Source organism: Tauraco erythrolophus, chromosome 5 (assembly GCF_009769465.1).
Source record: "Tauraco erythrolophus isolate bTauEry1 chromosome 5, bTauEry1.pri, whole genome shotgun sequence".
NCBI lineage: Eukaryota > Metazoa > Chordata > Aves > Musophagiformes > Musophagidae > Tauraco > Tauraco erythrolophus.
Genome location: NC_141469.1, coordinates 47,677,568 through 47,704,177, shown reverse-complemented (window position 1 = coordinate 47,704,177; position 26,610 = coordinate 47,677,568). Strand labels below are relative to the sequence as shown.

Here is a 26,610-nt window from a genome sequence, read left to right as displayed (position 1 = left end):
TGTATTCTTTCTTTCCTGTGTTTCCTAGACACAGTGGCAGAAATAGTTATAGGTGCATAGAAATACCTTGGCTCTGAGTGTATGTGTCGTTCATGTCCAAATCAGAGACTGAGGCAAAATGGTTTACTTACAAGAAAATGGCCAGGAAAGGGTCCCGTAGAAGAGGTAACTGCCTAGCTTGCTTTTTATGATTCCCTCCTATGAGATCAACCCTGCAGACTATGCTTCTTAGTTTCATATGCTGAATCTCATTCTGCAAATTCTCATGTGAACGTGCCTTACTGCTGTGTTTATTTTTACCAATGCTGGTGTAGTTTCCTGAGTAAGCTGTACTTGGGTAATTGGGGAAAAACCTAGATTTTCTAATGTCCTGAAATTTTTGGTACAGTATGTTGGTTAAAACTGGAGAATATTGTTGAATTTATGCTTCTAGTAAAGCACACATTAAGAAAAACGTCTTAATTATTTTTAAATACTTGTTCTTATTGCTGCAGAGTAGTCTCTTCCATACTTTAATGACTGTTGAATATCATTGAAAGCTCAAAAGATCCTCACTGTTACATTACCGGGGTTTGTTTAGAATGCTTAACATCTCTCAGGAGCTTCTGAAATGTGGTATTTTTATTTTGTGTTTTCCTTTGTTTTTAATTCTTAAATGATCCCTCTTTTCAGATTTCAAATTATAATCTATTTCCTGATGCATTGCTGACGCCCCGTGAGCCATGTCAGAAGTACTTCCAGGTCAGATGCCCTTTAAAAGATTCTGCTATGCAAATATGTGAAACTTTCTTCCTCTTTCCTCCTTTTTCTTCCCAGGCCCATATTTTGCTTTCATTTTGCACTTACACATGAAAAAGACCAAAGACTTTAATTTCTTTTTAGCAGTGCGTTTTTGAATAAACTCTATTCAGCTTTAAAAAAAACTATTCCTATCGACAGTACAATGCAAAAAGTCTTATTAGAGGTAAAGACAAATCAGTCACGCACTGTTTTGTTTGCAGTGGCATTTTCTCTGTCCTTGTTTTAGCTCTGTAAGGTTTTTGACAAGATTGAAAAACATCACTAAAAACCATTCAAGTAATAGTGTTATTTGTGTTATGATGCTTAGAAAATTGGCACTACTTGGTGTTCAGCACATTATAGTGGTGAAAGTGTAATCTGTATCTGTAGGTATGTTTCTAAACGTTAGAAGTATTCAGTTGAGATTGCCATTTGTGTTAAAAAGTAAGGAAGCTAAAATCATCAACGAATTGCTGTGACAGATCTTCTACCTAGTTAAGTGCTGTCATTAAGCACCAACGTTTTAATAATATGTTATTATTCCCAGTAATGATAGCCTCCTGATTATTCGTAGTTTTTCACCAGAGTCCAATATTTTTTATTATAATACCCTATTTTTACTTGCTTACAACTTACCTCTGTTCACCTGCTTTAGCTGAGATATATGTATCAACTCAGTGATTCCTGGTCTGCTTGTCCATTTGTGTTTGCTTTTCAGTAGAAGGCAGAGGAGTTGAAAAAAGGATTCCCTGTGCCAGTAGCATTGTCCTTGCTGGTGACCAGGCAGCGTGAGGAGCTGCCCAAGCAGGGATGTCAGGGTCTGCCTGCAGCAGGATACCTGGGTGCAGGACTCCTGGCATGGGGTGTTGGTGAGCTGGTGAGGGGCGCAGCACCAGTGTGCATTAGGTCCCCCTGCAGCAAGGGAGGCAGGGTCAGTGGGAGAGACAAAAAAAAAAAAAAAAGATATAGGAAGTCAGCGATTAGAATTTTGGTCTTGAAATTATAGGCACAGGAAGAAGTTGCATTTCCTTGAAGTTTTTAATTAGAAAGTTGGGATGTGATTCCTCTGGGGTAAGTGACGTGTTCGAGCATCACCGTGTCCAGTATACAGGAGGAGGGACAGGCTATCACTCTTTTTCCTTATGCCATTCTACTACGCAATCTAGGGAGTTTTCAGTGCTTTTAAGCATTTTCTTGGGCTCAGATGTTTTCCAGCGCTTTAGTTAGTCCTTGTCTGATAGCCTTTGAGATGCAAGACTTGCCTCTTCCCATCTGTATTTCTTGTTCTCTTTTTGCCTCTTTCATTGCTTCCCTTTTTCTCGTCTTTCTATCTGTTTCCAAGAGCAGAGGGATGCCGACTGCGTGTATCCCAGGGTCGGACTGGGAGCGCAGGGTGACGGCCAGCGAGCAGACACCTGGCCTTTTGAGAGGACAGCCTGCTCCTCTCTGTGTGTGCCTCGTGGTACTGTTTGCACGTTCAATGATCGTTTGATGATGCTGATTTGATCAACTGGATCATTTGAAAGGGGGGCAGGACGGGAGGTGGTGTCATTTGACATTTTTCTGCTTCATGATCATACACCAACCCACCTTAGCACTCAACTTACTTACAAACACTGCTTGGGTCGCAAAGGCTTCTGGAGGCTTTGTCTCAGTCATTGATCAATTTGCCAATGTCCATCATAAATCCATGGGGGAGCTTTATCAAGCAAATTAGTAAAACATAATACATTTTGTTTCAATGTTTTTATGTGCTTATTCTTACAGTATTTTTGATAAGTGAAATGCTAATGCAGGAGACTGACTAAAGATAATCCGGCAGGCAGATACTTAAGCTTTATCTAGGAAGATTATTTTTTAAGAAATTTGTTCAGTGGTAAAAATAGTGGCAAACATTGTATGAAGCAGCTCACTTGTAACAAAGAACAAGAATAAATTTCAGTCTTGTTCCACATTGTGGCAGTTGTATTTATTGATGAAAAAAATAAATGTTTGTTTTAATTTGCCGAAGCATAAAGTAAAATGTAAGCTAGTGAAATCCATAGGTACTGTGCAATTCTGGAAGTTCTAAAGATCAGGTGGTGGGTCGAAATTATCCTGCCCTGTAAATTTATTTCTTGTGTGACTTCTAGATTGTCAGACTTTTAACTGATTGAAAAAAAAAATAAAATTAAGTAGCCAGTCCATAAACACAGGCCACTTCATGTTTTTGAATTAAAACATGTGCTTTGATAACATTATGTTGGATCAGATGTGACCTTGCTTGCATTAGACTTGTTTTTTTTTAGGCAAGATGCAAAAAGTAACATCTATAGATGTATTTGAGAAGTACAAGTTTGTGGCTAAAGCTGAAATTGTCTATTGTTAGCTGTTTCCTAAGCTGATGACTTTGCACAGTGCATGTGAAGTGGTCTGTCTTCTGAAGAATTTGCAGTTGGTCTATGCTCACTCACTGGTGCCTGAGGAAATGGCAGACATGAAAATTTGTAAAATTTAGTTTGAATTTTGTTTTGAACAAGTTTTAGAAGTTGTTCTAGGTGAGTGATTCAGGGAACAAAGAGTATACTTGGTATGCTTGATTTCAAATAAACCAGAGTGATGACTGGAAGCGTGCAGCTTTGACAGCACATCAAAGAGAGGGAAACGGTAGCAACTGTGTGTGCATTTAGGTAGTGCTGTGAAGTACTCCTTTTCACTCTGTGTTTATGTATGTGTTCTTTTAAAACCCATATATTTAATCTCTTGTAAATCTGTACAGCAGTCGGTTCTGTCATATATCAAATATACAAGGATGCAGCAGAACTCAGCTGGAATGATCTGTCATCGGCTAGCTCAAATTATAGCTTTTCATTCCTGGATAAGCCCCAGATATGTTTTTATGTGCAATATAAGCAGTCAGTGATATCTGAGAATTAGGAACAGCAGAAAGACTCTTTCATGCTGTGGCAGGTGGGAGTGATTTATTAATTGGCCTCTAATTTGGTTCCCAGGTGTCAAACAACAGCGACTACTACAGTATGTAAATTGAGATGTTCATGAAGTATTTATGCAGATTAGTGGGAGCCATAAATAGGCATTACAGAAACAAATGACAAAGTTTTTAAAAAATATACCTTTGATCATTTTTTTCATAGTCTAAAAATCTGTTCCCTTGACAAACTTAATATTTTTCAAAATGTGAACTGTGCAATGATTTTATTTAACTGTGAAATGTGTACTCTACCCTGAGATGTATATTTTATCCTGAAGTTTGAATTTTGTGAGCTGTAGAAACAGTGAGCTATCTTCGTCTCTGGAGCAGCTCTTTTTTTAAAGTTGATTGACAAAATATCCTGCTCTAATGCAATGGATTTATTCCACCCCACTACCCAAAATCAAATATAGTGTTGTGAAATACTCTTTGTATTCGCTGCCTTCTGACCCTCTACTTCTCCATCAAAAAAAAACAAAAAAAAAAGGTGTGAGAGAAGACAGGGAAAGAGCAGAGAAAATGCAGGTGTTAAGAGGCAACAACTGACTGACCAGACAGGCTTGAAATTTACAGTACTTGAGTTCTACCCTAGGTGAAAAAGTAGGAGCATCTGCCTGCAATCTGCTTAGAAATTTCTCAAATTTTCTGCTTCGTAGTGAATGAACGCTTGAGGAGCTCTTCCCTTCCTCCTTGTTGGAGGTAGAGGTGAAATACTAAAATGAAGTGATGGTAAGGATGACTTCTGGACTCCCAGGCATTTGCAAAGGGCACGTCTCCTGTTCCCAAGCCTACCTGCAACAGAATCAGACATGAAAAAAAAAATGCCTTAAAACTGCCTTGTGTAGGGTGAAGCTTTCTGCTTTTTCTCAGCTTCATGGTCCTGATGATCTGTCTGTGTTTTTCTGCTTCTGTTTTTCCTTATTTAATAAGCTAAGCTTTTGTCTATCCTCTTACCCACTTAGGTTGTGGTAATTTTCCTACTATAAAACAATTACATAAAGTGCTGCATCCCTTTACCAGAAGCCTTAGCAAAGTAGTGTATATAATGAATGTGTTTCACAACTGTTTCTTTTGTTTTTCTAGTCGATTCCGGCGTGGACGCGTTGTCAGTGTTTATGGCAAGCAGCAGCACGACGGATGTTGTGAACCGCAACAACCCCGCCACCCCACCAAACACCCTTAACCTGCGCTCCTCTCATAATGAACTTCTGAATGCGGAAATTAGGCACACGGAGACCAAGAACAGCACTCCCCCGAAATGCAGGAAAAAATATGCGCTGACTAATATTCAGACAGCCATGGGTCTTTCCGATCCAGCAGCGCAGCCCCTTCTGGGGAACAGTTCTGCCAATATAAAGCTGGTGAAGAATGGAGAAAACCAGCTCAGGAAAGCCGCCGAGCAGGGACAGCAGGATCCCAACAAAAACCTCAGTACCACTGCGGGCATAAATGTAACTTCTGAGAAGTTTGAGGGCAAAGAGCCGATCCCGCAGGACTCCTCTGGCTGTGAAATATTACCCTCGCAGCCAAGGAGGACCAAGAGCTTCCTGAATTACTATGCGGATCTAGAGACATCTGCTAGAGAGCTAGAGCAGAGTTTTGTTGCGATGGAAGATAAATCTGCACAAAGCAACAGCCAGGCTTCTACCGTTATTGTCAACGGAGAAGTCCTGCCCCGCAAACAAACCAAGCTGTCGAGCCCAGAGGATGGCCAAGTTGCCACTGTGTCGTCAAGCCCTGAGACTAAGAAAGACCACCCAAAAACTGGGGCCAAAACAGATTGTGCCCTCCATAGGATTCAAAACCTGGCCCCAAGCGATGAGGACTCCAGCTGGACTACGCTGTCCCAGGACAGCGCCTCGCCAAGCTCGCCCGACGAAACAGGTACGCAAGTAAAGCCGCTGTTTTAGAAGTGCCTTGCGTAACTCCTCTCTCTGGCAGCTGGAAGGAGAGAGGCGATTTAGCGGTGCTTTTCGTGGGGAAGTGGATTGCATCAAAACACAAGCGCTGGGATTGCACTTAGGTCCTTGTCTGCTTGGGAACGCTTGGCAGCTTTCCCTTCAGTCCTAGCAGCTTTACTGCTGCTTTAGGAAAGGCACAAGCGAATGCTATAGACAGGGTCCTAAAAATATGCTAATTGCACCTTTTGCTAGTAAGAAATACTTGCTCTTCACTAATCAGTGGGTACATGTCGGGAGAAGTACCTGTTTGTCTGGAGATGCTAAACTCATGATAGCTGCCTACGCACAACAAACAGACTTTTCAGAGCAATCATTTTTAGGTTCAGCAAAAATTTTTACTTTTCTATCCATCCCCAGTCATTTGATGATACTCTTAAAAAAAAGTCCTCCCAAACCTTGGGCCATTTTTGTTTTCTTTGGGCAGCAGTTCCATACAGTAACTGAGAAGCTGAAACCGTGGCATTTCATATTTTGGAAGCTTGGGCTCATTAATTATTTGAACAGTAATGATGACTTCTGCACTGGCTCTGTTGTGATTTGCAGTAGATCTCTATTATTTTTAAAACTCTGGAGATATCATTTACTCCAGTCAATGGAGTTTGTAATTTTTTTTTTTAATATCCAAGCCAGTATAGAAAGGTACAACTTTGTCAGGATGAGGGGAGGTGATCTGATTCTTAAGGATGACATGGGGCTAAAAAAGTTTGTCATATATTGTTTGTATTTTAAGTGATTTCATTGTTACAGTGCAGAGATTATACTGTTTTGGAGGTCACCACGGTCCAAATCCACAGCTGCACTGTGTCAGTTGTGCTTGATTATGACAATAGTGAGTTTTATTTCTATGTGTAGAGATTTTTAAAGTCAAACCAGAAATCCCCATTATGTGACATATAATGAATCTTCTGGTCTTCTTTTTGATGTGTAACAGACTTTTGCTGTTAAGAGAGAAAATTTTCATGAAGTCGCCTCTTCACGTGCGAAACGAAAAAGTTTTCCATTGACTAAAATTGCTGTTTGAGTTAATATTATTTCTCAGGATACTTGATATAATATGTGTGTGATATCACTGGTAAGATTTTATGGAGAAGCTGTCAATAGGAGGTATTTAGATAACTTAATGCTGAGCTTGTTGGCTCCTTCTGGCTTTGTACTTTCCCCAGGTTTGGCAGTAAGAAACTGTGAGTAGAAAATGTAGATTCACTGAAAACTAAATTAGAGTAATTTTGAGTAGTCTAAGTAAGGGTGGCCTAAGATGCTAAGAGCTAGCATAAGTCTTGTTTCCTTTTAAATAATGTATTTAAAATTTCCTTACCACGTGCATATTGCCTCTATACGGTGTACAAGCTCTTTCAGCACTCAGGAAGAGGGATTTTTCTAAGCCATTTTGAGGTGTTGGCAAGCTTGCTTATTTAAGTAACCAAGTGTTACCTAAGCTGTGGTTTGTTTGCACTATGGAAATAAAGGGGAACTTTGCTGAGTATGGGGAATTTCCTCATTTGAAAAATAATTTAAAAATATCAATTAATAAAGCCCTCAGAGCTCATTGCTCTTCTAAAGCAGAATAAAGTCTTTTTTAAATTCTCCACTACTTTCACCATACTAGCAACCCATATATTATAAACCGATAGTAATAGAAAAGATGTCCAGATATCTGACTGCAGTTTCTATAAGAAAAGAGTTAAACAGAAAGCCCTAGAAAACCTCAAAATTACCTTTCAAGTTCAAAGTGGTAGAAGTGTTTCTTTCTCATCCCTGTGGTTATTGTCAGGGAGCAACAAGTAGGACATAGGACCTGTCATTCTGGATTGGATCGCTGGTGTTAAGATGCCTACATATATAAGTATTCATGGACACTAAAAACATCCAACTGTTGCGACTTGCGATTTACAGACCTCCGTCTTTTAGAATTATTGACTATCTTGAATTTACCTCCACTCTGATAAAATTATTTCATTGTTACAAGTTTTTTTCCACAATGGGCTATCAACTGATACGTTGATAAGAGAGCTAAGAAATAAAATGTTGAGTTGCTGTGAGTGCCAGGATGGCTTTTGGATGTGATAAAACAGGCCAGTTTTCAGGCTCCCCTGCAGCTCCTTCTGGGAGGTTGAGAAGGGAGGTGCAAAAAGTGATGATGCTGGTGTAGAAAAAGCAGAACTGACAACTGGGCAAATCCGGGAGTAAATTTTCTAGTTGTACTTGGGGGCTCCAGCCTTTTAGATTTGAGTAATGTGCTGTCCCTAGGCAAGTTCCTATATCTCCAAGGATGTGTGAGGGGTAATAGAATAAGACGTGAAATAAAAGTTGAGTAAATGAACTGAACTTTCTTTTTTCAGGCAGGGTCATTGTAAACACCTGTGCCTTTTCCATTTGCTTCCCAAGAGTTGCTTGAGTTACTGTGGTGCTGATGGACAAGCATTCGTCTTTCACTGTGCCAGGTCAAGCTACGGGAGTTACCTTACTTGCTAAATAGCTTGGGTGCTACAGCAGTGGGTGCAGTTGCAGTACTGCAGGAAGTCAAGTAACACTTGCTGCTTCCCAAAACCCCTTGCACCCTTCTGCCATGCTGGGGACTGAGAAGTGGTTTCCCACAAGTAGAAAATGCATCCTGTGCATTTATGTCAGTAGTGGTTAACTGAAAGCCTGAGAGATTCCCAGAGGGTCTTATCTAGCCCCTCTGAAGCCACGGAGTAGATGAGAGCACCTACATCTAGGAGCAGATAAGAAGAAACCTCAGAAAGCAGGGACTGATGGTCTCTCGGCTCTGTTGTGATTGTCTGATCTGGCTTAAACGTCCCTTCAGTGGAGGTGTTGCCCCAACCTGTTCGGGCCATCTGCTCCAGAGGCACATGGTGCTTGAACCTGCAGTAGATGTTTCCAGTCTTTTCAGTGTAATCTTTCATTCCTTGTTATCCCTATGTACCAGCATGGGTGAAGAGAAGCCCTCCTGACTGGGGAGTCAGGCAGTGCGCCCTGGTGGTGCCCATCATGGAGGCCCAAGACTTTGGGCATGGCCAGAGCTCCTCACTGCCAGTGTGTCTGGGTGCAAGGAAAGCATCAGGTTCTCAGTGCTCTCCAACCCTTGCATTTGTGCTCCAGTAGTCAGTGTTAGGGACCAAGGAGAGAAGGACATCTGGGAGAAAAATCTGCAAAAGTAGACAGTTTTAGTCATATGGCTTCTGGGAAGGAGCAAAAAGATACGATTTTGAGAACAGTTAATCCATTAAAGCTTGTCATCTAGCAGATACCTGGAGAATTATTAATATTCAGTCCAGAGATTATATTTAGCACTTTAGTATACATAGCAACATGATAGAAATACTGTTTTACTGAGAGGACACTGTTGAAAATGACAATATACTACTTCGAAGGCTTCTGAATTGTTTTGTCATCTTCTCCCATCTGTTACCACGATTTGTTATTCAAATCCTGGAAAACTTAATGTTGTTTTATGTTGGGGTTTCTGGTTTTGTTTTCATGTGTTTTGTTTTGGAGGTGTGTAGTTCAAAGGCCCTGAAAAATTTACCCTTAAGCCTAATTGTTTGCACTGAGGCTGCATCACTGTTCAGACAAAATCATGCTGAACTCTCCTTAGGATAGTACACTTTTATCTGTGATCTACTGAAAAGGTGTTTTCAAGAGGCTTAACTGTTTTTCTGAACGAGGAGGCAAAAATAAGCCCAATCTAAAGATGCAAAACAACTGGCTGGACATTAAACCGATGTTAATGTTGTTGATTACTAATGTTTTTAAACAAATGTAGTCGTCCGTTAATAACAGGGGCACTGGACACCACAAGCACAGTACAGTATAAAAATTGTGTTTTGAGGAAACTCTTCTTTCCTTCCTCCAAAGAAATAATCTATATCATCTTCTTGATAAGAACTACATTGACTTCCAGAGATTTTTTTTTTTTATATATAAGGACTTTTAGCTTTCCTCCACTGGCTTTAAGACCAACTGCACCCATCCAGCTGACTGCTGACATTGAGAAAGCGTGTTGTGGGTTACCAAAGACCAGCTCCAGATGTCTTTAAAACTGCAGATGGCACAGAGCTGGTTTTAAATCACAGCAAATGCTTCCTCTCCCTCTCTCCAGAAAATTTCCTTAGTCTAGTTTTCAAAGGAAACATATCTTGTGCTATTACACCCCCTACTAGGATGAGGGTGATGCTAGTGCTGTTTTCTGTTTGTGGCTGCTTTTTTTTTTTTTAAAGAAACAGCAGCTCACTAGAACATCTTTAGAAGGCAGGCACATTTCTTAAACTTCTTGTCATCTGAAAAACAGTTTCAGTGGAATGTTGTCTGTTCTTAGTAAAATGCAACTCTCTGTGTAATAATCTCTGAATTAGGAATGAGAATTCTGGTTGATGAGAAGCTCAACATGAGCTGGCAATGTGCACTTGCAGCCCGGAAAGCCAACCGTATCCTGGGCTGTATCAAAAGAAGTGTGGCCAGCAGGTCGAGGGAGGTGATTCTGCCCCTCTGCTCTGCTCTCGTGAGACCCCACCTGGAATACTGTGTTCAGCTCTGGGGCCCCCAAAGTAAGAAGGACATGGAACTGCTGGAGTGAGTCCAGAGGAGGGCCGTGAAAATGATCCGAGGGCTGGAGCACCTCTCCTATGAAGACAGGCTGAGAGAGTTGGGGTTTTTCAGCCTGGAAAAAAGAAGGCTCCGGGGAGACCTTCCAGCAGCCTTCTAGTACTTCAAGGAAGCCTACAGGAAAGCTGGAGAGGGACTTTTTGCAAGGGTGTGTAGTGGTAGGACAAGGGGCAATGGCTTTAAACTGAAAGAGGGGAGATTTTGATCAGATATAAGGAAAAAATTCTTCACTGTGAGGATGGTGAGGTACTAGAACAGGTTGCCCTGGGGAGTTCTGGCTGCCCCATCCCTGGAAGTGCTCAAGGCCAGGTTGGATGAGGCTTTGAGCAACCTGAAGTGGAAGGTGTCCCTGCCCATGGCATTGGGGTTGGAACTTGGTGATCTTTAAGGTCCCTTCCAACCCAAACCATTCTATGATTCTGTGATTCTCTGGGGAAAAAAAGGAAATTTTTTGCCTCAAAGCCCAGAAAAATACTGGAATTTGCTTTTGCTTCCTGTTTTATCTTACTTTGGACAACCTCCTCTCCTTCCAGATCAGGGAAATAACACCATAATTCGGAAAGTCCCTGAGATGTGGGATGCTCAGTGCTAGAGAGCCTCAGGTTTTCTTGCTCTGGAACAGTTGCTCTCCTTGCTGTCTTCAGAGCTGTGGGAGACTGCGCAGGGGCAGCAGCCTCCTGTGGCTCCCCAGCTTCTCAGCCTTTGGCTCGCACAATGCCTTGTTTCTCCCTGGTGGAAAATGTCATTCAAAGGGGTATGAAAAGTGCAACCATCCTTTTTTTTGGAGTGCAGCTGCTGTATGCCCCTGCCACATAGCAAATGCCTGTCTGCTGCGGGTCTCTGAGCAAATCAGGGAGGGCAGTTTAATGGCTGGTTACGAATAAATGAGTTCAACCCAGTGCAGAAACGACAGTGATGAGACTGGCCTTTGGGATCAGGAGTGTCACTCTTGTAAATAGAGCTTGGTGTTCTGAAATAACGGTATGTCTGGATAAATAGACCTCTAATACAATAAAAATTACACCAAATCATGAACTAGTCAGAAAGATTTATACCAATGGTGAAGTTCTGCCTCAGATTTTTAGCCAGCATCTTTGACAAAATTAAAATGGATGCTCTCTGAAAATCACCATTTTTCCTTTGCAGTACCCATCTGATACAGACAACAAGTATGTTACTACAGAACATGTTTTCTGTGTTCCTGAGTGTGGAAGAAAGATTTATGGTATTAGAAATACATTCAATTACACTGTGGATAAATGCAAGTCCTGTAATACTAGAAAAAGAATATATTATCATCTGTACAATGGTAGGGTTCTAGGTAAACATCCAATTTTCAGCAATAAGAGGCTCCAGTCTCCAGTTCACACCCGCTATGTGTCCTAACAGCCTGGCAACTTTGAATATTGAGCTTTTTTTTTTTAATCCTGGCTGTTACCAATAATGACATATCAAGAATAGTGCATGTTTTATAGTCTCAGATTTGACTTCACCGTTTGCTGACTGCTTGTGAAGTACAGAAGGTGACTATTGCTGTGTATCCCCACTGTTTGTGTAGGTAACATTCTGTGTGTGGAGCGAGTAACTGCATGTTCATCTTCCTTTTAGCTACCCCTATAAGAGAATTTTAGGGAAGAAAAAGTAAGCCATTTCAAAAGAAATAAAACTGAAAGGCTACACTGTTACGCACTGTTCACAGTAATGATCAGCATTCAGGGTCTACTGATAGAAGGCCATAAAATAAACTAAACTTGATAGTAAATGGAACTTGAAAGATGACTGTCTGAAGTACATGCTGCTGCTTTCAGTTGTACAGGGAGCCACTTGCCGCATTTGGGCAGTCAGATTGGTTTTACCGTCTGATTCTCAGTGGAGCTACCAAATCCATGTTTTGAGTGCTTGGATAAGTGTTCTGACTTGAAATCTAGAGTTTTCATTGTAAAGAGAGGTGGTCAGTGCCCTTTTGAATTGGGATAGTTAATAAAAATAAGTTTAATTGATGTCCTTAAATTCAGGAATGCAAGTATAGATGTTTTACACAATAGCAATTAGCATGCCTTCCCAAACTCTGTTTGCAATTGCCAGAGTTCAGGAATATAGAAGAGGCTTTCCAGGATGTGTTCGGTTGCAGTTTCGTACTTAACTGTTTACCTAAAAGATAAAGAATGATTCTTTGTTTCATCAGAGCCATTCATTTTCCTCCTTAGGGGGTACTTGATTCAGCCACCTGCCTGGTGTCCCTTGAGGTGCCTCGTGGTGTCCAAGACAGGCAGCAGACAGGAGGCAAGAACTAGGACTTGTGTTCTGGATGAGCAACCACAGGCTAAGTGGGATGCACATCAAGTAACACTCACAAATTAATTAACCAGCTGGATAGAGCCTCCAACATCTACCGTGCAGTGCAGGAACAAAATTTTTTCCTTTTCTGGGTCCGACTTTGTTTTGAAAATTGCTCTGTATTGGGTTTGTGTAGCAAGGTTTTGGTAGCAAAACCTACAGGGTGACTTTTGTGAGAAGCTGCCAGAAGCTTCTCCTCTGTCCTATATAGTCAATGCCAGCCAGCTCCAAGATGGACCTGCTGCTGGCCAAGGCCGAGCCCATCAGACACCAAGGTCAGTGAAGAAGAAAGGGAAGGAGATGCTCCAGGGGCTGGAGCAGAGATTCCTCTGCAGCCCCTGTTGAAGACCATGGTGAGGCAGGCTGTCCTCCTGCAGCCCGTGGAGGTTAGCGGTGGAGCCGATATCCACCTGCAGCCCATGGAGGACCCCATGCTGGAACAGGTGGATGCCCAAAGGAGACTGTGACCCTGTGGTCAGCCTACCTTGGAGCAGGCTCCTGGCAGGACCTGTGGACCCATGGAGAGAGGAGCCCACACTGGAGCAGGTTTGCTGGCAGGACTTGTGACCCCGTGAGGGACCCACGCTGGAGCAGTCTGTTCCTGAAGGACTGCACTCTGTGGAAGGGACCCACACTGGAGCAGTTAGTGAAGAACTGCAGCCCGTGGGAAGGACTCACATTAGAGAAGTTCATGGACAACTGTCTCATGGGAGGGACCCCACACTGGAGCAGGGGAAGAATGTGAGGAGTCCTCCTAAGGAGGAAGGGGTGGAAGAGACAAGGTGTGATGAACTGACCACAACCCCTATTCCCTGTCCCTCTGTGCTGCTGAGAGGGAGGAGGATAGAGCAAATCAGGAGTAAAGATAATCCCGGGAAGAAGAGAGGGATGGGGGGAAGGTGTTTTGAAGGTTTGGGTTTTATTTCTCATTTTTCTACTCTGACTTGATTGGTAATAAATTAAACTGATTTTCCCAACTTGAGTCTGTTTTGCCTGTGACGGTAATTGGTGAATGATCTCTCCCTGCCCTTGTCTCGACCCACGAGCCTTTTGTTGTATCTTCTCTCCCCTGTCCAGCTGAGGAGAGGAGTGATACAGTGGCTTTGGTGGGCACCTGGCATCCAGCCAGGATCAACCCACCACATGCTCCTTCGTTAATCTCTGCTATATTGTACCTAACGGGTCTAGGATCGTTTGTCATGTTATTTCCGAACACTGCTCTCTCTCACCATGACACCTCTCCCGGGGTGCCCCAGGGCCAGGGGAGATTGTGTTCGAAGACCTTTGCCTTCTCGTGGCTGTGCTTTGGCTACCAAAGCATTGCCGTGCCTGGCTCAGTGCTTTGGCTAAAATAGTGTCAAAGGTGGCCCTATCCTTACTGACATAGCTTCATTAATTTTGATGTTATTTCAGCTGAACTTCTGGCCACTTAATGGGATTTTAATGAGCTGTCTTATTTTGCCTTGATATTTCATTTCTTGTTTAGTGCTTGTCTTTTCAGGGACACCTTCTTTGCTAGCACAGTGAAGCACATAATTCCTAATCTGGACAGAATCAGAGAGCTGCTTTGTATAAGTACAGTGCTATGATTTTGAGTGTTTTAAAATTAATATTTTCTACTCAATAAAATGCATAGTTCTGGGGTAAACACATGCCTGCAGGCCTAGCTGCTGGAACACGTGGAATCTGATGAGGCGACAAGGAGAAATAGGGCTTGTGGCGAGACAGTGAAAGTGTCTCGAAAGTGAACGCCAGCATTGTACTACCACCTCCGTGGAAGCTATAGAGTAGTTCACAAGATCTTCAGAGCACTGCAAGTTTTCCCTGAACTCTGTAGTGCAGTTTACATTGTTGTGTAATGTTAAAGGATGTTAGGACATGCATTTTATACAAGGCTTGTTGTGCATCGTAACAAAGTGGAAGACTCTTCTGAGCATCTGTAGGGAAAACTCAAGTTTCGGCAGTGGTGAGTTAGCCTAATGATATCTGGTACTTAACTTGACAAACTATTTTTGGAAGCTTTTCAAACTTCTGTTGTCTCACGAATGGACAGGTGTAATTCCAGATCCTGCGTGTTGTCCCTAAGCTTGAATGTGTCTTGCTGAAAAAAGCTCTTCTGTGCCCAGTATTGTATGTCTTCACAGGTCTCTCCTGAGACCATGAAAAGAGTTCAGGTCTAGTCAGATACATGACCAAGCAAAGAGAAACCACCACAGAGGAGAAACCAGAGAAGGTAATGGGGAGAAGTCAGGATCCTGATAGCTGTTTCAGAGGGACGATAAGGCAGGAAGTTGCATGGAAGAGCCACCATCAACTAATATGAGACTAACTGCCCCTCCTTAAAAAGAAGTTCCCATTTCATAAAGCTGTGCAAGTAATAACAAATTACAACCAAAATCGATACAGTAAACCTCTGCCTCAGCATTTCTGAATGCTGCATAGAACTCAGGCCAAACTTCAGTCCACCTGATTGATGGTTTGAAATGGGTATGGAAATCTTTGGGGAAGGGAAGGAAAAAACAATGTTACCTTTGGGAGGACTCTTAACCTGCAGGCCCCTGTTCTTTAAAGCAAACTGAGAACGTGGGTATATTCTGCTTGGTGGATTCTGGGTGCTCTGAAGCTCTTTGCAGCCCAGTCGGGTGCTTATTTGTCATCTTCTGTGCTTCTATGCCTCAGCTGCAGGAGGTGCAGTAGAGGAATGGTATTGCCACTCAGTGGAATGAGTCTCTGCTCTTTACAGTGGCCCCTGAGCTTCTAGAGGACCGCATGGTTACTAGGTCAGCAGCAAATCACCTAGGTGTACAACACCGGGGATGGCTGGTACAGTTTTGGGAGTTTCCTGCTCGAAAGTGATTCCTGCCTCTTTGCAGCTAAATCCCCTGCAGAGTTGAAACCCTAAGCCTGGACTGCTGCAGTTGTTTCTCCAAGCATCTGCAGTGACACCAGCATTAGGTGCCTGTAGCAGTGGTGAGCTTGTCTCACTTTTGTTCCAAGCAGGAGAAACCTGATGGGGGAACAAGATGATTTGTGAGGCAGGGAGGAAGGTAGGAAGGGTTGAAAGATGGGAGTGTGACCTGGAGGCTTGTTGAGCCAAGGGACCCACTGGAGGGGATGCAGAAGGCAGCTTTGGAGATGAATGAGAACTTGGCACAAACTGGGGGGAAGGTGGAATAAGCAGGAGCTGGAAGCAGGTTGAGGTGTTTGTAGTCAGGAGGTTAGGCAAGCAGGACTAGCACAAAGACAGCAACAAGAAACAGGACGGACTAAGAGTTGAGAGTACAGGAGCAGAAGTGAGTATTAGGGAATTCCCATGTGTTTGAAGCTGTGAAAACTTACAACAGATAAAACCAAGGAAGCTCTGAGTTATTTAATCCTGAAGTACCACTAAGAGAAAATCAAATCCTAGCTCAGAACTGAATTCAGGCCTTGGTGGAAAGAGAAGTCTGTACAGTGAGGAGGACATACCTAAATTCTCCTTGAGTTCCTGCCCTGGCGTATTTGCACCTGTAGGTATTTCTTTCAGTCTTCCCAAGTTAGTGGCTCCTTTAGACCCCAGTTTCTCTGCACTGGTTGGTCGTGTGCTTAACTCTCACACAAGTCTGCTTTAGCTGACTGAAATTGAATACAGCTTTAATTAACAACATGGGATTGGCTGGATCGGGGTTGTGAGTCCCTTGAGTCACAACTGTGCTGTTGCAAGCTGTGGTATTAAACACACAGAAACCTGTGGCATGTACCACTGAGTTGTGGACTAGATGGTGCTGCAGGTGACCTTGAGTTCGTTGCTGCTGCATCAAGAGAAGGTGGGCAGATTCAGAGCAGTACCGAGCTATCTCCGTGGGCTGGGAGAGGTCTTGTATGACGGGACTTGGCATGCTGCAGAGACCTTACTCTGAACTCAGTCCTCGCTTGAGAGTGGATGTATGGTCCGTGCCTTAAGGGACATGAAGACTTTTTTAAGCAATCCCGTGAAAGCACATACATTTGCCATTAAGGCTCAATTGCTTCATTTTGAGATGTATGGAGCCCCTGGGTATTCAGCATTAGGCCGTAAATGTCCAATATCAGGATGTCACAGCGCCCAAGATAATGACATTAAGCGGGTTTCCTGTAGCGTCTGAGATCTGGATTTCTAAAGCCCAGCAATGTGTGTCCTTTAGTTTGTACAGTAGATTTACCCATGATACTTCAGTGATGAGAAATCCTCAGGGGGAGTGGGGGAGGACAACCTCAGATATGAAGCATATATTTTTGCTCCCTGCTCATCGTGTCTCCAGAGCATTTTTATCCATTTTTATATTGCGTTGTGTTACAAGGATTGTTTTTAACCACCATTTATTATGTTGATCGTTTATGTGTACATCATTTGATACACTGGACTAATTTATTACCTAATATGATTCTCAAGCGAAAGCCTTGACATAGTCAGTCTCAGAACTATTAATGACACTGTTTCTTAATTAAACTACTTTTTTCCTAAACAGTGATGTAATTTAATATTAACTAAACTCATTTTTTCCTATTATTTTGTTTGCAATTGCTTTTCAGTTGAGATTCTGCAGGGCTAAATTTAAATATGAAACACTTCTTTGGTTATTAACTCAGAGATAGTTGCAGTGCAGTGAGAGATAGGTATAGTAGCATTGTCATAATACTCAAGAGTTGTAACTCTATAGAGTGTGTTTCTTGTTTCTGTGTAACTGATAAAATACTCTAAATCTAAGGTCATGGCTTCTTTTACTTTTTAGAAGTGGATTTTTGGCTCTTTTCTGAGCCTGAAAATTTTTCAGTAAGAAACAAAGGAGCCCTTCCCTCCTCCCCTTCTCAAAATGAAAGCCAAACCACGCAACTCAAATGGGCCAAATTAATTTTTAAATTAGAATACATTCTATTCAGACTTTAATTTAATTTTACTTCTACTCTGCAAGAAAGAGACAGTGAGTTAGTTACCCTGGTCATTTTGGCTGACACGATTCTTGGCTTTGCTTAAATTATTGATTATAGCAAGGGGAGGGACTTCACAATGAGAACAGCGCTCTCACTAATAGAAGCCTTTCACTAAATCAATTTCTACCATTGCTGCAGTGCACCTTCGGGGAGTCGGAGGTTAGCAGCCTTAAGAAGAATTTTGTCTTCAAAGAGTGGATCTTTGCCATACATTTTTCTGAACCTTTTAGTCTCGTGTTTTTACAGGCAGATACGGAGAAAGAAAACAACGTAAATGTATTTCCAGGGGTTGATTTGCAGGGTGAGGGGCTGTTCTGGTCCAAAGTTGAGCTGATTAAATCTTGATGTGATTGATACCTAAAGGCTTGTGGGCTGAAAGTACTGTTTCAAAAGCTTGTCTCCTGAGCAGAGTCAGTCAGAAAATACATCAATGTCTCGCCAGCTGGAATCAATTCAGTAGAGAATGCACTGTATGCACACGCTGCTGTAATTCCTGCATAGCCATCTCTCTCATTTTTTCCTGGCTTGTTAGAAAACGCAGTCATTTATATGGTCAACGTGTGGTGTTTCCTCTGTTACATCTACCGGCAGTTGAATAGGGATGCCTTTGCTTTTCTCCCATCCGAAGCACCATTCCTCATTAGGCTAATTAAGTAAGTGTCTGTTTAAACATAGCAGTGTATTTTCCCATGTTTGAGTTGGAGTTGCTACACAGAAGGAGAATATGAAGCTGTCGGGACATGTATATAGCAAACTTAAAGGATGCTGGTAGCAGATCAGTACACGTTGAACTATACGGGAGCATCTAGTAACTGTAAGTAACACTTCCTTTCTATTTTACTTTTTCGTAGCTCTGCTCGACAACGTCACTTAGCTCCGGATATTGAATACAATTATTTTATCTGTTAATAAAAATTCCGCTCAGTGGAAGATCAGCTGGCATCTGACAGCTTTAAGTTGCAGAGGGCATGGTGTGCAGTTAATGCTGTAAGTGTGTCTTTCTGAATGCTCATGGTTTCAGTAGTGAATTGGCAAGTGATGTTTTAGACTTGTGGTCCATAAAGTTCGAAGGTTTCTACATAGATTTAAAATCCATTATGATCCAGACTTCTTGTTTCTCCTTCACACGTCACAAATTCCTGCCCTGGGACTTGCTTTATTTTCTTTGCGGTCAAAGGGAATAAAGAAGTCTGCCTAAATAACATAGGAACAGTACACCTAGTCATTCCCTAAAATTCAAGGTAAAGCAATTTTTGGTACACTGAGTGAGGTTTTGGGGGTTAGAAACGTGAGGTGGTTTATAGCTGGTATTTGACTGGGATCTGTCAAAGAATGTTGACTAATGTCTTAGATATTCCAACCCTAGATCAGCCAATTTGGCTAGATCAGAATAACGATCTTTTGTCGGAAAGCTAGTTCACACAAAACCTCTACGCAACTTTTTGTCTTCATTTGTGGAATTGTAATTAAATAGCATAACTATATTTGCTCCTTAGAAAAACAAACAAGTAGTAAGAAATAGTGATCCGGTTTGGCTTTTGTAAAAGGATTTAAAATTTAGTTCCTTTTTTTTTTCTTTTCTCAAGAAGCCAACATCATTTGTCACACTCTGTAGCTTTACCAGACTTTCAAGGTAACATTTGGTGTTAAACTAAAATTACCTTGTTTTCTTTCGTTCTTAACTAAACCAGAATAATGAATCTCACTTTTTTGCTACTGGAGCCTGTCAGCAGATCGACTAAGGAACTTTAGTCTCCTTACTACATTAATTTCCCTTGATTAATCGTGCTGAAACATAACCAATGCTTTTTTAACATTTTTTAAGATCTAGAAAGCAGGAAGAAGACATCAGAAAAATAAGAGTTTTCAGGCCTAGCTTCCACTGGCATGGAATAGGAAGTTTATTTGATTTTTCATATAGGATTGTTTTTTTCTTTACTAAAATGGGTGTTTTGGGCTTTGTAAAATTACATTTAGGATATGTAAGGAAACAAGGCCTTTAGGCAGCTATCAAAATGAATATGTGATCGTTAACAGACCATCTTTTTCTGTATTCTTTTGATTTCTTGTCATAGTTGAATTCTTGCTTTTATAACTATACTCCAGATTTCTGTACTTAAATATACTAAGCATACTTCTTTATAGGAAGTTCCTTTTTCCTAAGATTATCTAATCCTATGATTTTCTTCAGGGAAAATGCATTTTCTTAAAAAGCTTTTTGGGAGTAGAGGGACATGGAAGTTGTCCCATTCTCTGTTCTGCCCAGTGGCTTCTATCCACACATGTGGGCTTTGTTTATACTGGTCCAGGAAACAGTGTTTCACAGTCCAGAGGGCCTAACACTTCCCAGAGGAAACCTATGTTTTTTGGGTGGTCAGGTGTCTCTAACTTGAGAGAGACTGTTGTTAATCTGTGACAAGCTTCAGCTGTCCCAACACAAAATCGATTGAGCAGTGACTCAGGAGGAGTCATGGTTTCCCAGGAGTGATGCACAGGGGTGGATTGTTTCTGAAGTCTCTCTGCCAGAAGTAAGTAGACATGCTGTCTATGAGCTCGACCAACGTTTCAGGTTCACTACTTCCAGATACTATGAACTTCAGTGTAATAATTATTTGACAGTATTTAAAAAAAAAAAAACAAAATAGACAAAATCTACTGATTTAAAAGTTGTTCTCCCTGCAGACCACACTCGAAATACTCTAGTAATTGTAATTACTGATTGTTAACGTTTCTTTTTATATGTTCAGATATACAACAGAAGCTTTGCTGTAGGCGGAGGATTATATGTAGTATTTGCAAAGTAGGTCTCTCGTTTTCCTCTGCTGAACCACCCTGTCTGCAGGCAGGGCAAGGGGACAGACTGAGCACTGGAAGCAAAAAGGCTCTTAAGAGGGGAGGGAGTTTTCAAATGTTGCTTTCTACTATTAACACATTTATTTTACGTCCTCTCTATAATTATGAAAGAATGCTTATAAATACCATGTATTTATAATGCCTGTAGTACTGATGGATAAGTTGGTACTGGTGAATAAGAATAAATGCTTCAAGTTACACCAAGAAAACAATTGAAAACTAAACGGAAGAGAAGCTATACATTTTTCTTGAAATAAATGCACCCTGTCCATGAACGAGAGTCTAAAAAGGGTGTGTCTTCAAAAGCAAGAATCAATTTTAGGTCATTGTTTACCTTTCAAGGTTTTCTTTCTAATTCTATTTTTTCAGCTTTTTTGATGGGGGAGAAGACATGGGAGATTCTGTGGGTTAGATAGTGAGAAGTTTTTTGTTGGTTTTTTTGGTTGGTTGGTTTTTATGAACAAGCTGCAATTTTCTCATGATAGCAGGAGCTGGGGATTTAAGAACTACCAGATATCACAAGACACAGTACAAAACTGTAAAAATTTCTGTCAAAAATGCTGAAAATAAGTGTAAGTTCACAATAATAATATTTAATTTCTCTAATGTTTTAAAAGTAAACTTTTTGAAAGGATTGGGCCTTGCAGCTCGAATTCTTCAATGGTGAACAAATCTACTGCCTTGGTTGATATATGCTAAAGGTCTCTTGGTGGGATGCGCTGTTATTTTATGACTTGCTGATAAACAAGGTGATGGTCAAAGTTAAGGAGAGAGAGAAAACTCCTTTCGTTTTCTCCTTCTGGCAAAGTTGTTGCAAAAGGGTCAGTGTAAAGGCCATCAGATCCTGTTATTTTGACTTAGTTATTTTTCTTTTGGTTTATCGCTTTACAGGTGCTACGTCAGGATTGTCTGTTGTGCTGCCCACAGTCTTTCATCTGGGCTAATTCTGTTTTCCGAAGGTGGCAGGATTCACTGAGAATTTCTTATCAGTGCAGAAACAGTGAATTTCTAACTAGCATCTCACATCCAGTTGCCGTCATCTCTCCTTTCTATTTCTGAATTTTTCTGGAGTGCAAATAATTCAAGGGAAGCAAGACTGTAAACATTTGCTACATAAGAGCTCCTTTGAACTGTAGTAATTGACATATGTAAAAGCCTGTAGTTTAAGCAGTGTTAATTACCTCTCAACAACATTGAGCTCTGCAGTAATCGCTAGATGAGATCGGCTTTTAGTTACTGCTCTTCGTGGTATTTCTAATATGTTCTCCTTTCCTTATTCATAAAGATATTTAAGCCTGATAGATGTATTTGCCTATAGAGAAAGGCATTATCTATTAGATGACTCTGTACAATTTAGTATAACAGTAGTGGCATCTTCCTTTTTAGATACACGTTAATATAAAATTGAAGGTGACAAATGTGTAGGGATAAGGATATTCAGTCCCATAACTCCTGTTGTCATATAAGGTTATTGCAAATCTCAAAGTAGGAAATGATGTACCTTTATACTTACAAGAAGTAGTTTGTTGTGGATTTTCTTTCTGGGAATCTCACTTCCTTTCGCCCCAGCTCCCCCCGCCCCAGAGGAAGCTTGGATATATTGATTTGGGAGTTCTCATATCACATATGGCTTTTTAATCCGACTCAGTATAATTGTTATGGTTACTTTTATCAAAGTCTTTCAATAATGTTAATTCCACTATTTCTAATGCCAACTAATATACTGAACTGGAAGCTAGACCTCACTTTTACAGGAGTTAGAGAGGTTACAATTCCGTTTTGTGCATTACCAGATAGTACATCAGCTTGTAAGAATAGCCGTATCCAACACACCTTAGGCTCATGTAGCTCTTTATGGGTTGCCTCTGACAGCAGTCAGTAGCAGAAACTTATGGGAGCAATAAAAACAAAAACCAGGGCTAATATCATTTATATCTTTTTCACTTTCAACAATTGGTGGGTTTAGGGCTTTCAGACTTAGTATGTCATTCATATTATCTTCTTTAATTGCTCTTGATAGACTTTTCCAACATGAATTTATTTAATCATTCTTGGTCTCATTTGTCTTTCTGGCATCCACAACATCCTGTGACCATAAGCTCCATAATTTAATTGTGTGTTGTATGAAAAAGTACTTCCCTCTGTTATAAAATTGCTCTCCAATAATTTCATTAGATGCCCATTGCTTTTCTATTATAGGAAGCAGTAAATAACAGTGAGTGATTGTTTCCTTTCCATCCTTGCCTTCTTCCCACCATTCATGACTTTACAGATTTCTGTGACATCCTTTCCTCCTCCCTGTCATTCTTCTCCAAGCTCGAGAGTCCTACTGCACTCAATGTCACTGCCTGCAGAAGCAGTTTTATCTGTCCTTATGTCTTTTCTAGTTCTGCTACATCTGTTTTTCTAATAGGGCACATGGAAGTTGACACACTAGTCCTGTGATAGTTCAACTCTGCTTTAAAGCAGTAGGCATAAGGATTTTAAACTTTTTTAACTGCCAGTGAGTACCAAGGTGCTGTTTTCAGAGAACCTGGTGACCTTTATCCTTCCAGAGTGCCAAAAGGTAATTAATTGCTTGCCATTGTACATGAGCGTTTTAAGTAGCAGAAGAGTAACAGTAAAGGAACTTTGAGAAATAAAAAACAAGATATGGACATCTGTGTGGTGAAGGAAGCTGGGAAGTGAAGACCGGGCATTAGAAAAACAGCTCTTGAAACCATGTGTGTCCTAATCTTGTCAGACCTATGTGCAGTCTTTTGTTTTTGCACAGCAACAAAGGTAAGTATCAAGCCAGAAGGGGAAATCTTCTCATACTACGTAACTGTGGTTTTCCTGCTTCCCAGAACTACCTACAGCCCTTTGTCATGTCCACAAATTTTAACATTTTCGCCAAGCTTTAGATACTGTTTTCAGCTGAGGGAAGGACCACACTATTATTTGTGTATCTCTTGATGTTTTACTGTTTGTGACAATTTGTGATGATGATCAGCTGTGTCTTTTCCATAGTGGTAATAGTTTGGTTTGTGGTGTTGTATACTGGAGTTCTTTGGTGTATTGTTTTTACTGTGCTTTGGCATGTTTACGTTCTTACCAAGCGTTTGTTTTGAGGGAGATTACAGCTCAGGTTTCACAATAAAGGAAACTTTTGAAGTTGTTATATTCCTGGCATATGCAACTTTAAGGAGAGTTTGTCCTCAACTGTCAAAAGTGAGTAGCTATTTGCTAATATACTTTGAATTCAAGGAGGTGCTAATTGCAAGTAAAATTCTGTTGTGGTTCTGCAGAATTACAAGATTCATCCCTCTCTTTTTCTCTAAATGCTTGTGTGGTATAAGACTCCAGGTGGTGTGTGTTAGGTTTTTTCTGGTTACTGTTTGCTAAGTTAGACTTGCTTTCGCCAAGTCGGACTTGCTAGGATGATAGCAGACAGTTAATTTTCTGAAGTTTCTTTTAATTTTTGTTAGTGGTTATGTCAGAGATACCAGTTCTGTCTCCATAAACCTGGATTTCTAAATCTGACTTCAATTATGTGTGTGAATCTATCCCTGTGAAAAATAAATACAAAATTCTAGTGATGGAGTACCGCAAAGTAGATATAAGCATGAAAATAATGATTTTTCTAGTGCTAGATGGAGGCTTTCAGAGGTGATTAATATCTCTGAGTTTGCTTAATACCAGAAGATATCTGGATGGTATGAATAAAGATTTGATAGAAAGTTTATACCAATGTAGCAACATGAAATACTTAAGCTTCCAGGCTAAGAGCCCCATGTGCGCTCTCCTGTGCCCATGGGGACTGAAATACAACCAGCTCCCCTGATGCTTGCATCTGCTGTCACAATACTTTTCAAGAAGCCTTCCCATAGATTCTGTATGTTGTGTTTCATATATGGCTCTGCACATTGTGCAGAAGACAGTTCAACTGCAGCAAGATTACTTTTGAAAAGGTTAAAATTTTTTTTGTTTGTGGTTTTTTTTTGTGGTTTCGTTTGTTTGTTTGTTTGTTTGTTTAAAAAAAAGAGTCTCAAAGCTTCAAGGCTGGGAAGTGGAGCTGAGTTCACATCTTACAAGGCATCAACACAGCCTTTAGCTGCCTGATGTGCCCAAGCTTCCCCCTCAACATCTTTCTTTGCAGGCAAACTGTAGGCCCTGAGGGCCAATGCGTTGCTTCCTAAACTTGTGCAGTATCTCATGCTTATGTGCCTCTAATGGTAAAAGAGAGGATTTTTGCCATAATAACTTCTTCTTTCCCATCAATACTGTAGTAACTTGAAATGAATTTGGAGGTGGGGAAACATTAGGTCTTTGACTTCTGTGCTGGAAAAAAAAGGACCCTTCAGTTTATTCTCTAATGCATGTTTGACGACAGCTTTAAAGTGGCAAACTAATCCATTATATAGATTGTTAAAAGTAATACTCTGGCTTTTACTGGTAATACTAAACTGACTAAATTGGGTAGGATGGAGTAGGAATTACATTTTTTGCCACATCAGGAAGAGCAACCCTTTGTGTAGGACAGAAGAGGACTCTGGCACGTGGACATGGAGGATGGTGGCTGGTCTCTGTCTGTACACCTTGATCTTGTGGTTTGTGTTTGGGTGCAGGGAGCCTGCACAGATCTTGGGGAGTACACAGAGAGTATGGGCGTGACGCTGGGCAAGTTATTTAATACATCTCAGACCTCTCCTTCTACCTCTGTCTGACTTTGTTTAAAACAAGCCTCGCAGTCTCCTGCCTCACAGGGTTGGTGTGAAGATAAAGTTATTGCTTTCATGGCATCCTAGAGCATTTGCCGTGGTGTGTGGAGCTGTGTGTTGGCATGGACTGAGGGATGAGCAGAACTCACATCTGGGATGGGAAATGGGTTTTCCTGCAGGTTTTGCTTTTTCTTGAAGCACAACATTTAATTTCAGAGAGTAACTCTGTTGTAATTCAATTTTATGTTCTGTTTTCATTGAATCATTAAATTCAGAAAAAGATTTTTCTAATGCATTTTCACAGTGCTGTAAATGAAGCTGTCAAAGAAAAGCAGTTTCAGTCAAACCACCGTTTAGATTGTATGTCTGTGCCACTGGCCAATCTCACTGGTTTTAATTAGCCAATCATATGCTAATTGATTGAGCATTTCTATAAAATTTCAGACTATATTGATTTATTTATGCAGTATGTTCTCCAGAGAAGTACAGTCCTTTCTTTCTCTACGTTGTCTCCTCCTGAAGGCAGTAGACTTTATCATATTTTAGATGAAGAAAATTATAATTTGCCCAGTACCTGACTTCTATGCAAATTTTTTTTTGCAGTTCCTACTCTGAAGGAAGAAGAAAATACTGCTTGCTAGTCAGATTCCTTCTTCAACACTCTATCTTACTACTTCTGTCATTCAGATTAAAGAGACATTGACTAACATCACCAAATTTAAACTATTGAGTGTCTTTCTATTTCTCAGTTGAAACAAATCCAATAGTGTGGAGTCCAAACCTGTTGCTGTTCTTTAGTACCAGGACTTGATGGCAAGTGTATTCTAGTGAAATAGGGGAGTAAGATCTGTCCAGCTGTCTTTCGTGGTGTGTGTCAAGTTAAGCACCAGCTACTAGGAGATGGGACCTACTTGTGTCTACAGCCAGTCCCAGCAAAATGGAGAGTTACAGGTCAGGAGATGCTGAACTCTGTAATGTTTGATGCTTGTTAAGCAGAGTCTTACTTGGAGGTAAAGCATTATGGTGCAGCAGTTCCTGTGTGGAGAGCTGAGACAGTTGAGGTGACCGTACTGCTGAATGCCATACATTGGTGCAGCATCTCCTCCTGTGCCGCACGCATCTCGCGTCTCGAAGTCGGAAGGACATCTGTGTTTAACTGCTTGTTGTGTCTGTATTTGTAGATTGAATCTTTCTGGTTTGTGTGGTTATTCCAGATCATATTTGTTCATTAACCGAAATGAAATTGTTAATGATCTCCTTTGTGGGTAGTTTGACACTAACATACTGATGCACTTTGAGGGAACAGGAGAATCAGGCGCTCTATTATAGGAGAGAAATACGTAAATTTAGAGCTGCCACCAAAGTGATTTTCCCTGTTTTTCTGCCAGATGGTTGGCTGCTGTTTCTGAGACAGACAACTTTTGTGGGGGCAAGGAAGGCTGGACTCTGTGCA

The 26,610-nt window shown here is 41.0% G+C and overlaps 1 protein-coding gene across 6 annotated transcripts in view; it reads left to right on the top strand.

Annotated features, from left to right (window-relative positions):
• The first annotated feature begins 722 nt into the window (after positions 1 to 722).
• The window catches only part of APBB2 (amyloid beta precursor protein binding family B member 2), a 103,082-nt gene continuing 77,194 nt past the window's right edge, over positions 723 to 26,610 (top strand). For all 6 annotated transcript variants that reach the window (XM_086611604.1, XM_086611602.1, XM_086611601.1 and 3 more), the window contains exons 1-2: positions 723 to 741; positions 4,835 to 5,635. In XM_086611604.1, coding sequence (XP_086467730.1) covers positions 723 to 741; positions 4,835 to 5,635 — 820 coding nt within the window. The remainder of the gene's footprint in view (positions 742 to 4,834; positions 5,636 to 26,610) is intronic.